General features: G+C 53.3%; 1 protein-coding gene across 1 annotated transcript in view; it reads left to right on the plus strand.

Moving 5' to 3' along the window:
* Positions 1-200: 200 nt before the first annotated feature.
* Nfam1 (NFAT activating protein with ITAM motif 1) overlaps positions 201-12,965 on the plus strand; it is a 33,624-nt gene continuing 20,859 nt past the window's right edge. Inside the window, exon 1 of the mRNA XM_026782412.1 lies at positions 201-384. Within this exon, the coding sequence (XP_026638213.1) occupies positions 201-384 (184 nt within the window). The remainder of the gene's footprint in view (positions 385-12,965) is intronic.

Below are 12,965 nucleotides of genomic sequence, written 5' to 3' on the forward strand. Positions count from 1 at the left end.
CTCAGGGATGCCGAGCAGCGCCGAGCGCATGCAGGCGGGAGCAGCGAGCTGGCACCTGGGCAGGAACGGGGGCAGCACAAGTGTTGGAGAAGCCGGGTGCCACACAGGTGCCAAGTCATGAGGAAACTCGCGGAGGCACAGACCGAAGCCTTTAAAATGCTCCCTGTGTGCACCGAGGCATTAACGTGACGTCTATCACCATGGCACCGGAGTGCTTAGACAACCTGCTCCCGGCAGGAGCTGGGGAGCGGCGTGAAGCAGATTATCCGTGCTTCGCTGTGACACCCGCGATCATGTATCACCTTGATGGATCAACAGCCAATACCTCCTGGGTCCCGGCCCGCCCCTTCGCGATGCATCTTCTGCTCGTGTCTTCCTCAGCGAGTGGGTGGCCTATGGCTTGCCTCTACACTCCTGCCTCAGGGTTCCTGCTCCTGAACACCCCGCAGCTTTCACTGTTACTGTACAGAGGCCAAAGGGGAGGGATTTAGACAAGACATTAACACAAGTCCCGTGGTGACATTGTGGGGCCTCAGCCATGTGCCCAACCTCCACCGTGGTATCTGAAAATAGCAAAGAAAATCCAGGTGTGATTCTGTCTGGCCTTCCAGGTCGTGCCTCCACAGACTTGTCCATATTGTAGACAAGTTGCTTCACCTCTTCAGGCTGCAGTTTTTCATTGGTAGGGTGGGGTCGTGCAGGGTTCTCTCTCAGGTTGATGGCACTAATGAGAAAAGCCAGTACTCAGCAGGTCTGGCACTCAGCCCCCTTCCTGTTGATTTCCTCCACCTGCCCGCTCAACCCCTGCCACTCAGGTGACGGACATAAGGCTCCAGGACCTCAAGAGTTCTCCCTAGCATCTGCTAAGGGTTGGCAGTAGATCATCACTGTGCTGGGCCCCTGTGCTGGCGCCCCTAGAAAGGTGGGGCCAGTGAGAGCAGAGGTCATGGGAAAACAGTGCCTGTGTCTTATTTTGGGAGCACAGGGTGAACCCAGGTTAGGGAAACCTCCAGGAGGGGTGGGGACAGTTAAGGTGAACCAGGAGTTTCTCTGAAGGGCCTTACCGGGTCCTACTTGGCCTGGAGGTGTTAGGTTCCTGCGGAGGTTGGGACAAGTAGCTCAGGCCCTTCGGCCTTGCAGTTGGCTTCCGCTCCTCCACTGTACCCTTCCCCTGCCCTATGCTCCAGCCACCCCCACCCCAAAGAAACCCTAGTCTTCAGATGCCTTATCAAGAGGTGCAGGAACACGAGCAGGTGGGATTGTGGCTGGTTTCAGGGTTTTAGAAGTGTAAGGTACCAACCCAAGGAGCACCACTATTTCCTGGACAGGCGTCCCATACTGCAAGGGCCCTAGGAGGACAGAAACAGACAGATGTTGGCCTGGGGAGGCCTAGGTCCCCACCCCTAGCTCTTTTCCTACTGTGTGGCTTGACAAGTTGGAGTCCCAGACTGTTTCTCTGTTGGAACCCCCACTAAGGCTGCCCCCACTCTTTCAGAGGGAAGTCGGAGTTAAGGGGAACAGCTTGAGGAAGCAGAATAGGCGTCCAGAGGAGGAACTTACTGGGACACAAAAGGGAACTGTGGCTGCCGGCAGGGGCCAGAGCCTCCAGTGAGCTAAAGAGGAAAAAAGACTTTGATGAAGTGTCCCGTTCACAGCGGCTGCTGCTGCCTTGGATGGAGAGCTGGTTTCCACGGTGTGGGCCTGGGGTGGGATGCCTGCATCCTCCCAGCTGCCTCCCAGCTTGGTGGTTCCTCCGTTTGCTGCTGGTGCCCTGGACCCTGCAGCTAGCAGGCAAGTCTGTCTCCTCCTCACGTCCTCTTGTTCACATACATCAGAGTGTCTTTCATCCAGCGGGAGCCGCTAATTCTCGGGACCCGTCTCTGGGGATTTGCTGGTTGCTTTTGAACATTGTAGACTTCACAGGGGAAGCCTTTGGGGACTCAGGAGATGTTTAGCTAATGCCTTGCCAAGGTGGCGTTTGAAGGGGTGGGGGACAGCGCCGTGTCTTCACCGCGGTGTTAACAGCTTCCCTGACAGCATAGCTTGGGCCCCTGGTCCTTAAACAAGGAGGGTGGGTGTGGGTTTTGAGGTCAGGAGAGGAATCTGCACAGGGAAAAACAGCTCTGACATGGGGGCTTTGGGAGACTTCTCATGTTGAATCTGCCAGGTGGCAGAGCTGCCCTGGGTGCTATTGTTGGTGATTGGTTCACTGTGGAGGTCAGGGACATGACGGTAGCCAGCCAGAGCGTGGCGTCTGGGGGTCACTAGAGAGGGGCCACACTTCCCAATTCCATAAACACAGCCAGAGGCCCAGGATTTTGACCCCAGTGAGTCTCCCCAGGGCCAACACTGTTTCCTTTTCCTGGTTCCAGGCTCCCTTGGAATCGGGAAGGTCTGGAGCCACAGCAGGCTGTGGGGTAGGGGCGGGTTTGTCCAGCCAGTGGAGCTCCGAGGTGTCCTTCTCAGGATAGCTAGCACCACTCCTTGGAAGTGCTGGGGAAGATCTGCCAGGTGCTCTGCCCTTGCCCTGGCCTGGCTAGCAGCTGGCACGCGACTGACCCAAGGAATCCCACTGTGGAAACGGAACGCTCTTCCTTCTCAGTTTGACTTCTGTTTATTTCTTTGATAAGAGTGTGTATGTGCCGTGGTGAGTGTGCAGAGGTCGGAGGCTCGCCTCAGGTGTCCCTCCTTGCCTTCCACCTTGTTTGGGACAGCATTTCTCTCTGTTTGTCTGCTCGTCTGTCACTGCTGCACACGCCAGGCTGGCTGGGCCGCCTGCTTCCAAGGATTCTGTTTGTGTCCCCTAGGCTTGTGGCAGGAACAATAGGATTATAGACACATGCTACTGTGACTTATGGGAATTCTAGGGATTTGAACTCAGGTCCTTACACTTGCGCTGCAAGCGTTTTTCCCACTGAGGCCCCTCCCCAGTGCTGCTTTGACATTGAGGAGGTGACGAGGAGTTGCTTCTGCCCTGATCGCGTCACATCCCCCTTTCCATTTATATCACAAACAGTTCTCCTGATAACCAGGAGTTAGCGTTTATTGAACCTTCACACAGACCCGGCACTGAATGTCCTCCGCCCCCATTCGCTGAGCGGGAGACAAACCCACGGAGGTCTGTCCACATGAAGTCAGGCAGTAGAACAGAGGTTAGGCTATAGGCTAGGGTCATTTTCAGACTCAGCTTCGGCCCAGCCAGAACCCTGTCCAGGAGGCTCTGCTGGTCCCGTTACTTTCTTTGCAAAGAACATTCTCCATAGGAACATTTACACTGGGGAGGCAGGATCCAGTTTGTGCAGCCTCTATAGCAGGCTGGGGTACAACCCTGTGGTCTGTCTCCTTCAGTGTGTACCACACTGCTCACCCCAGGCCTATGTAAAACCAGGCAAAAGCTAGACTGTGCCTGTTGCTGACTGTGTGTTTGAACCTCCACTTAAGCGAGGTGTTGTGGCTTGTGCCTGAATCCCAGGATTTGAGAATCGGAGACAGGATAATTGCTATTAGTTCCAGACTAACTTGGGCCACAGAGTGAGATCCTGCCTCAACAACCCTCATTCCCTACCTTAAAATAAGAAAAAAAAGCCCCACTTAGTCAATTTAACTTACTGTCCCCCAAGTTCCCATCTTTTCTCTGTGTGGTTCTCGCCTCCAAAGGCCAAGGACTGAGTTGGAGGAGGCTTTGCTGGCCAAGCCACTTCAGCCGCAGGAAAGCTGGTTTGGAAGAGGGTGAGCTACAAACAAAAACAGAAACAGATTTTTTTTCCCCCCTGTGTTGCAACAAACCCTCTGCCATAGAGAAGTTCTTCCTGCTCTTGCAAGAGAAAATAAAGCCTGCTCCCTCGCTTCTGAAGCTGCTTAGAGGAGCACACAGCCCCTCTCTTAGTCCTGCCCCCTGCCCATCACAGCTTCTGCTCTTCCCCCCACACCCCTACTGCAAGCTTTAAGGGCTCTCCCATACATCCATGCACCACGCAAGCGTTCTCTCTCTCTCTCTCTCTCTCTCTCTCTCTCTCTCGTTCATTAAACAGGGCTTCCTAAATACCCTCCAACTTATGGCAATCCTCCTGTCTCAGCTTCCTCCTAAGTGCTAGAATTACAGGCTTGCATCACCATACCTGATACTCTAAGAGTCTTCCTCCTCTTCCTCCTCCCTTTTCTCCTCTTCCTCCTTCTTCCTCCCTCTTATTTTATTTATTATTATTATTGTTTGGGTGTGTGGTGCAAGCGTTTCTCACAGACTAGAGGGCAGCATTGTGGAGCCAGTTCTCTCTTTCCACTTTTACACGGGTTCTGGGGGATTGAGCTCAGATTGCCAAGATTACCCCATAAGTGCCTTTACCCACAGAACCATCTTGCTAGTCCTTCTTTCTTTTCTTGAGACACGATTTCAACATGTACCCTGGAACTTGTTGTACAGCCCTGACTGGCCTCAAACTCTCCATCCATCTTCCTGCCTCAGTTTTTCAAATGCTGGGATTCAAATGCATCTTTTGACTGCTGTGTGACCTGGGGTAATCTGCTTGTGTCTGGGCCTCAGTGTCTTTGACAAATGTCAGCCTTTTTTCTCTTTTGACTGTTTTTAAACTTGGAGCTTTGCTGATTTCTCTCTCAAATACCCGTGGAGGAGGAAGTGAATTGAAGTGGCTTGCCGAGCCTCTGGGGCCACAGGTCTCTAGACACCATGGGGGAACAGACGTGAACAAGGCCCAGGCCGCTCTCGCAGCTGGGTGGAGATCATGAGACTTGTCCTAGGGAACAGGACCCAGACGGAGTTCACGCGTGCGTCTGACTGTGCTCTCTGGCCTCAGATGAGCACTCCCTTTGTTCCCCAAACATGAATAGTAGCACTGCCTTCTGCAAGCTAAGGCTTCCTGCCTCCCTTCCTGCCCCTCCAGCCTCTGTCACCACTAGCCCCTGCCTTTCATCTTCGTTTAATCCCAATAAAGAGCTTGGGAGGCAGAGGCCTGCAGAGAGGCAGCGGTGCTGAGGTGGGCTCAGGGAGAGCTGGAAAGGCTGCCTGCTGGAGAGGGCATCGGCTGGGGGCTGGATCCAGAGGGGCAGAGCAGGTGAGGTGGCACACGGGCACAGCATGGAAAGGCCGGGAGGCCAGAAGACAAAGCCGGGGAAAGAAAGAGTGAGTGGTTCTGTTGACTGAAGAGGAAATTCTCCCAGAGCGGTGGGATGTGAGACCATTGCCAGCTGATTATAATGCCGGTCTGGCGGAGGTTCAGGCGCCGTCCCAGTAGGTCCTGTCCTTGATGCCTTCTTCATTGTCACCGTGAAATATAAATCACATACTGAAAAATACAGTGAAGAATAACAAATACAATCCCCAAAAAAACATGTGGCGTGATTGAGACACGGGGCAAGAGAGAGAACATTCTGGAATATTCTAGGACATTCTTCCAGAGACGCTGTTTCTTCCCTTAGAGGTATTGTTTTCTTCTGAATGACTGTGGATGGGGGGTGCTGGTAAGCCTGGACCTGTTTCTTTATACTTTCATCATTTAGCACAAAGTCACTATGGTAGAGTAGTTTCTCTTGTCTCAGCCCTGGGAATGGAAACTCACACACACTAAAGCATGCGGGAGCCTAGTTTGTCTGCTTTTGAACTTGATCTAATTTAAATGCTGCTGTGTGTATTCTTCTGTGGTGTGTCTCTTTGACTCAACACTATGCCTTTTAAGGTATATGCCGCTGATAAGAGGTCGGTGGCATCTGTCTCTGCTATGAAGTCACAGTGTCGGGCTGTGGCCCCTAGACCAGCTCTCCACCTCCCTGATAGGGCCTGAGAGTATTATGAGGGATTTTTCATATGTTTCAAAGGTTTGGGGTCGGGGGAGAAAGTCAAAGAAAAAAATATTTTGTGACATGAATATTATGCCAAGTTCAAATTCCCATGTCCATAACTAAGTTTTCCTGGGACACGGCAGTGCTTTCTGTTCATAGACCATCTGTGATGGCGGAGTAGCTGGGACACAATCAATATGGCCCACCAGCCTGCCATGTTGTGGGGACACCTGCTGTAGAGTACCCTGCGAAGTGAGCACATTGCTTGTCTGAAGCCAAGCTGGGCATTTCAGGGCCATCCTGTTTAGGGCTGTGAAAACAGGCATGGTCTCCAGGTGTGTTTGTGTGTCTCTGTGCATCCCTGTGTGTTGGGCTCCGGGGCACATGCTCCCTCTGAAGCTACTCTGTCATCCTGTGTGGCTGGGTATGGAACGTCCACAGGATGGGGTTTTACATCCGTGACTCCCAGGACGGTACTCAGCACCCAGGGGTGCTCAGAAAACAGTAACAACAGCAGCACATTAAGCTCATCAGCCTCAGACAGCCCAGCTTTCCCCAGGGTTTGGGATAGATGTTCATCCTGGTTAGACCCGGGCTGAATGTGCTCTTACACCATCTGGCCTGCATCTGCTCTGGTCTAAAGTCTCTTGGGTACTGTGAGAGGGAGTGGACAGGTATTGGAGAGACTCGCAAGTGAGCTTGGGACTTGCCCTTCCTTGCTCCTGGTGACTGTAGCCCAGGTTTACTGTGGTAGGATTAGGACCAGCGGGCGCTGGAGTGGTAACTGAAGCCAGAAGAAGGGGGCGAACTCCAGATGAGCCTGAGGAGGTCAGGGGAGACTTGAAGTTGGCAGATGAAGCTCACAAAAGCCTGGTGAAGGTGGCCTGGCCAGCTTGAATTTGAGTTCTCAGGAGACCTTGGCCCAGTTACCTGACTGCTCACCGCCTCCCTTCCCATCCCGCTGAGGTATCTGGCAGCTTCTCATGCAAATCTTTTGCTAACAATGGCAGGAAGTCGTGTTTGGTACCGCTGACACCCTCACTGAGGATGTGTGAAACCTCAAACATGGGCACAGTGAATTGTGTGGCTCGGTGCTTACTCCCCAGTTGGGATCAGTGTATACCCTGCCCAGTGGACTCCTCTGCGCCCAGCATCTCCCCGCTACCACCTTCTCCTCTGTATCTGGGTACCTCAGAGTCTGGGGTCTTCCTAGCGTCTTCCCAGATTCCTTGTAGGTGACAGGGAGTCACTCATGGTCTCTGGGCACACTCTCAGAGCCTCTGGAAGGCTGTGCCAGGCCCTGTCCTCTCTGAGGGTGTAATCAGCATAGAGCCTGTCCCAGATGAGGACTTCCAGGTCTGAGATGGCAGGGCCTGGACCTGGCATCCTGTCGGGACTCGTGGCTGGGACTTGGGTGGGGAGGGGCTTCTGATTTCACCATGTATTTGATAGGTGACTGTAGTTGGGATTTTTTTCTAGGTGTTGTGGTCTAGCGGGGTGCTTGGAAGTGGTTGGACACCTGCTCCTATCCGGTCTGACAATGGCATGCACTCTAGAGAAAGGAAGGGCAAACCACACCCCACCTGTTGTTGCTGAGCCAGCAGAAGCCATGGAGCCAGGCAGCGGTGGCCTCTGCCATGCAGGCTGTGTCATCAAGTCAGGGTGAACATAGGCCTACATTCAAATGAACCAAGTGCCCTTCTTAGACCTTCTCATGCCGAGGAGCCTGGGGACCAGGAGACAGTGAACTGTTCATACAGCCTCACTTCCAGCAGACGGACCTCCCTTGCTGCTCAGGAGACAGCTGAGCCTATCTAGGGCAGGTTAGGCTGTGCCAAGGATCTTAAGATCCTCGGAGGTGGACAAGGTAAAAAAAAACAAAAAACAAAAAAACCCCCAGCAGATGTCAAAGATAGCAGACAGGTGGAGATCCCAGAAAGAAGGGAAGCCACAGACAGAGCTGTCAGGAGTCAAGACCAGAAGCAGTGGGAATCACAGACCAGCCGCTGTTGTCTCTGCAGCTCTCCTGATGCTCACAGAGGCAGCCTGCAAAGCTGTGGTGAGGGAAGGGAAAGAGGAGCCCCAGGTCGTTGTCTGTGGGAGTGGGAGGAGGCAAGTGAGTGCAGGAGTTGCGGGGGGGGGGGGGGACTGAGGTCGAGGGATCAGGATGGGAGCTTGTGTGGTTATATTATTATTATTATTATTATTATTATTATTATTATTATTATTTTAGTTTTTCGAGACAGGGTTTCTATGTGTAGCTTTGGAGCCTGTCCCGGAACTCACTCTGTAGACCAGCCTGGCCTCGAACTCACAGAGATCCCCCTGCCTCTGCTTCCTGAGTGCTGGGATTAAAGGTCTGCGCCATCACTGCCCGACAGTGTAGTTAGTTTTTTTTTTTAAGGACAGGGTCTCTTGGAGCTCAGGCTGGCCTTAAACCTGCTATGTAGCCAGCCAAGGATGACTTTGAACTTCTGATCCTCCTGTTTTTACTGCCCAGCTTCTGTGATGATGGGTATGCTCTACCACACGGGGTTTATGTCATGCTGGGGATTGAACTTGGGGCTTCATGCATGGTAGGCAAGCACTCTCCAACTGAGCTACATCTCCAAGCCTGAGCTTGTGTTTTAAAGGCAGACTGAAGGGAAGAAAGGAGAAGCCAGATGAATCACCAATACCGGGGAGGTTTTAGGTAGCCCAGGTCCGCTGGTTAGAACTCTGTGGTATTCTCTTGTTCCCTTTCTAAAATGCAATGACATTTCCCTTCTAAAGCAAAAGCTCCCAGAGGCTATACCTGGTTTTTAGCTACCCGCCCCCCCCCACCTCCTCCAACCTCTTTCGTACCCTGATGCCCTGCTCACCCTTTCTCTCACCAGCTTCTCTTCAGTGCCCCGACACAGCGCCCTGTGGGGAAACTTCTAGAAGCTTTACCCAGGAGCTTTCTTAGGCTTAAAATGCTCCTGCCCGTCCCTCCCCCACCTGGCTGCCTCCTCCTCTTTTCTTCCTTCAAAGTTCAGCCTGGTAAGGAGATGGGAAAGAAAGACATCAAAAACGTTCGCAGCTGCTCTGTCAGGGTGGCGAACTGCAGACAGTCCGCCTTTCTTCTTGATCCTTCCCTGTGGTTTCCAGAATCTCTACGCTGAGCCCATCTCACTTTTAGGGAGGGAGGAGGTGGGGCGGGACCTGAAGAATTATAATTCAGAAAATAATGGCCCAGTCCACGGGTCTTTTCCCAGAAAGCTCCTGTCCCTTCTCAGGCTGGGTGAGGTCCTGTCTTCTGGGTTTCTACAGCCCCAGAGGCTTCCCTTCTATTGCTTCGTGTCCAGCTGTGTCATTCAACCCCCTTCTCAGGACCCCCCCCCCCCCCCGGAGTCCTCAGGACATTTCACCCATCCCCCATTCAAAGACAAGAAACAGAGTCCTGTCCCCACTCTTGGCTCTGTCACTGTCTCTACCCACCCTTTTGAGGGTACAGATGAGTCAAAAGGGAGACATTGAGTCCCCAGCTGACCCAGGTCTTGCTCACCATACTGTAAAGGGGCTCGTAAGAAAGGCCACGGCTAGAGAAACCCCCGTCAACATTTGTGCATTTAATCCAGGCCAAACCTTCGACAAAGACGCTCATTTGGTGTGAGTCGTCATGGCTGTCCTGCACTCTGGGGTCTGAGGTCTAGAAACGTGAGAATGGGGTGCGGACAGGCTGTGGACAGGCCTGCAGCCAAGACACATCTGCATGCAGCCGTGATTCAGAGGTGTTGAAGGACATGACAGTCAATCTGAGTGTGGCATTTGGAGAACATTAGCACTAAAAACTCCATAAGACACCCGCTGTTCAAAGGTCGCCTTCCAACGCCTGCACCAGCCACTTGGCGAATGACTGGCCGGCTGCCCTGCGGTGTCCTGAGATTCATGCTCAGGCACATGGCTGGGGCTCAGGGACAAACCAGCAGCCACAGTCTATGTCTTCCTGGGGACCCTTTAGAGGAAGCTTTAAAGAGACGCAGCTCTCAGAGCTGCCGGAATGGATCGGAGGGCAAACCCCAGGCCTCATAGAAAGACCGTGGGAACGGCTTTCTTTTGGAGCTGGGAATCAAAGTGTTTTCCTTGAAAATCGACCTGAGTCAGGGCGGATACCTTTGATCAGCGCGCCTGGGCCCTTACTACTCTCAGTGCCTTGGGAGGGATTGAGTTGCAGGCAGAGCGGGCGAGCCAGCCAAGGCTCAGGAGGGGCTGGTGGATTCCGGAGAGCTCACAGGCGAGGTCAGGCAGCTGGAGCAGAGGCGGTGTGAGCCGGGGTGAAGTGAAGCCTTAAGCACTAACCTCTCTGCACCTTCAGTGGCATTTGTCAAGGTTATTCCTCTCATCCGCCTCCTGCTTAAAGGGTCACTGTCCGCCCTGACGGTCAGGGAGGACTGTTGGTTAGCCTTGTTTACAAGACTACTCTATAGAGGATTCATGGGCCACTTCCTCTTCTGAGAGCCACGGGGTCTCCTGGTGCTGGATGGACAATAGCAGCCCCCCCTAATGCTTCTAGGATCCAGGTCAGTTCTGAGTATTGCTTTCCCCCCAACCTTCCACGGGTCAGCCCCGTCTGCCTGTTTGCTAACCCATATTTCGGGAAATGCTTCTCTCATCTTTCAGCTCCCTGGAAAAGAGTATATTTCTTTCATTTGAGTTTTGCTTGCTCAGACATTTGAGATAATAGCAGAATAGTGAACACAAGTGTGTGTGTGTGTGTGTGTGTGTGTGTGTATGGGGGTGGGGAGCTCAGAGATATCCAGAGTACGGTCTCATCCCTGCTTAATAGCTGTCCTGCTGGGGCAAACCTCATCTCGTCTCTGTGCCTTGGTTTACTTCATCCGTGAAAGGGGATCGAGTGCAGCTTCTGTTCTCACTTAAGAGTCTAGGCTGTGTGGGGAAGCCAGACCCAGAAGCACAGCTCAGAAAGGGGACCTGGATATGAAGAGGGTGACTCTAAGAGCAGGACAGTAGCTTCAAAAGCTGCATGTTGGGGCTGGTGGGATGGCTCAGCGGTTAAGAGCATTGCCTGCTCTTCCGAAGGTCCTGAGTTCAATTCCCGGCAACCACATGGTGGCTCACAACCATCTGTAATGAGGTCTAGTGCCCTCTTCTGGCCTTCAGGCATACACGCAGAAAGGATATTGTATACTAAATAAATAAATATTTAAAAATAAAATCTGCATGTTTTAGGGTGACCCTGTCTGAACCCAGTTGAGAATAACTGAAACCCGGCTCGACCCCACGTGAAATGTGCCCTCCAGGTTCTGTTCTCTATAAATGGCTTGTCTTGACGCTGTGGATTGATTTCAGACTCCCTCCTGGGCCTCCTGCTTGACCAAGGAGGGCGGGGCTAGGATGAGTCTGAGTCTTCCGGAGAGCTGGAGGGGTTCGGGTAACCCTGTCCCATAGGAAGACGGCAGGAGGGGATTTAGTTGACCACACAAAGGAAGACTGTTGGGGTGAGAGCCCACATTCTCGGATCAGGTTCTCTGATTACAAATTACTCCTCATCCTGGACTCAGCACAGAGGTCCCTGGTGACTCCGCCCAGCCTTGACATTAGTTGAAGCGGTCACAGCATCAGCAGACCGTGAAAGGGAAGGACTCAGGCACCTGGGGCGATAGGCTGTCTCTCCCAAGGGTCTGCAAACAGGCAGGGAGAAGCAGAAGACAGATGTGGGCAGAAGACCCTTCCTGCCTGCCCCTCACACAAACTGGACACCTAGCTGGAAGCCTCCAGGCTGGGCCACCAGTTGATACTCTAAAGTGACACCAACCCCATTGCTCAGTCAGGGAAGGACCTGAGGTACTAAAAACCAACTGGGTTCTGCTGTGGGTGTGTCACTTAAACCGGAAGTGTAAGGTCTGTGCCACCACACCCTGTGAGGGTAGCCTTGTTCCCTTTCCCTGCCGGAGAAGAGCTGCTGAAGCCCAGAGAAGCCAAGTCACCTGCTCAGAGTTGCACAGCTCTTGAGTGGGAGAGCCAGGCTCCAAATCTGTGTCTGCAGGGCTCTAGTTCCTCAGTACCCCGCATCACCATCCGATCTGCGGCCAGGCTCTGCGCTTCCTGACAGTGGGGAGCTACAGAGAGCCGGCCATCTTCTCTGAACTGCTCTGGGAAGTGGGGTGGGTGGGCTTAGCCGTGGCTTGTTTGTGCTTCCTAGTCAGGACCATACGTGAGGACAGGGAGGGGCATAGAGGACTTCGAGACCAAATAGGACAAAGCCAAGCTGAGCGCAGAGTCTAGCCCCTTCCTGTCTCCAGCTGGCCCTGCTCCTCTGCCTCCCCCTGCATGTGCCCTCCCCAGGCCTCACTCTCTGGGGGTACCCTGGTACCCTCTCCGTTCTGTGCCCTGTATCATCCCATCCATCTCCTTGCGGGCTCACAGGTTCCTATCCAGAGCTGCCCCTCTGTTCTAGGGACATCCCATCCCATCCCACCCTGCTTGACTTTCAGTTTCCTCTGCCTTCACACGGCTCAGGGCTCCCATCCAGAGACAGATGTCACCTCCCTGCCCCCCATACACACACCTGACCCTCAAGTCTTCCCGCTTTTCCTCTTCTTATCTAGGCCACCATCACGTAGGCTCCCAGGTTCCCGTCCAGAGACACCCTACCTGACCTTCAATTCTTCCTGCTTCCCTCCTTTCCACCTGGGTCAAAAGGAGGGGCTCTCAGCCACTGCAAGACGGAAAACTCCTGGTCTTCCTCCCTGCCTTCTCACCCACTGCCCTCATGGAACCCAGCAGGCCGCATATCTGCAACCTTTTGGAGGCGGCATTGAGCCCCTTCCCTTGCAGAAAACATGCAAGGTTCTTGGGACTGTCTTCCTGTGCCAGATTTGTCTCTGTTTAGCCTGCATTGAAGACCTACCTGTGGCACCTTGAGCATGACCAGAAGAGCCACTCTGACTTGTGCCAGGGTCCTTTGGACCCTCAGCAGCTCTGGTCACTCTGAGAAAGTCCCAGTCTTTGATCATTTGGTCACAATGATTCCTGCTTCTTCACCACATCTCCAACCCTGTAACAGCCATGCTGACCTTGGCAACCTCTCCCACTCAGACCTTCCACTCCCACTCCTGTCCTTCCACGTGGTCACCCTGGGTGGAAGTACAGAGCCACGTAGGGCCAGGGTCACTGTGTTCTGGGAACTG

Source organism: Microtus ochrogaster, chromosome 15 (genome assembly GCF_000317375.1).
Source record: "Microtus ochrogaster isolate Prairie Vole_2 chromosome 15, MicOch1.0, whole genome shotgun sequence".
Classification (NCBI taxonomy): domain Eukaryota; kingdom Metazoa; phylum Chordata; class Mammalia; order Rodentia; family Cricetidae; genus Microtus; species Microtus ochrogaster.